Source organism: Penaeus monodon, chromosome 27, assembly GCF_015228065.2.
Source record: "Penaeus monodon isolate SGIC_2016 chromosome 27, NSTDA_Pmon_1, whole genome shotgun sequence".
Taxonomy (NCBI): Eukaryota; Metazoa; Arthropoda; class Malacostraca; order Decapoda; family Penaeidae; genus Penaeus; species Penaeus monodon.
In genome coordinates, this window is record NC_051412.1 from 15,990,832 (window position 1) to 15,991,436 (window position 605).

Consider the following 605-nt stretch of genomic DNA (forward strand, 5'->3'; position numbering starts at 1 on the left):
AATCTCCCTCCCCCTCTCCCCTTTCCTCTTCTCTAATCCCGTTTATGTACACATGTATATATGTACACACACACAAAAGAACTGTATTAATAGTACATATTAATATGTTCTATTGTTGTTATATTGATTCCACAGAGGACATGGGCATACTTATTGTATCATTATTACAAATTTATGCATATTACCTAATATAACAGTATTCTATTAATATTGCAAAAAAAAAATCCATTAACAATACCTTATATTATAATACTCTCTTAGTATTACATCATATAATAATATCTCAGTAATAGACCATATGGTATTCCATTAATAGTACATAACGTTATAATCCACTCATATTACACAGAACCATGATAATCCATTAATATCCAATATCATAATATTCTCCTCTACCATTAACACTTTCTTCCACAGAGGACGTGCAACAGCTAGGAGTCCGGCTGCGACTCTACGGATGTGAACGAATGCGACGCGAAAAGATGGTCGGGGAAGTGATCGTTCCTTTTGCCAACATCAACCTCACGCTCGGCAACACATTTTGGTTCACCCTCGAACCTCGGGCAAACCTCGCTGTGAGTTCTGTTTTATTTTATTTTGTTGAT

At 35.4% G+C, this 605-nt stretch overlaps 1 protein-coding gene across 2 annotated transcripts in view; it reads left to right on the forward strand.

The window, feature by feature from the left end:
• Positions 1-605, forward strand: part of LOC119590622 (synaptotagmin-14-like) — an 82,700-nt gene that overhangs the window by 73,773 nt on the left and 8,322 nt on the right. For both annotated transcript variants that reach the window (XM_037939299.1, XM_037939300.1), the window contains exon 7: positions 418-575. In XM_037939299.1, the coding sequence (XP_037795227.1) occupies positions 418-575 (158 nt within the window). The remainder of the gene's footprint in view (positions 1-417; positions 576-605) is intronic.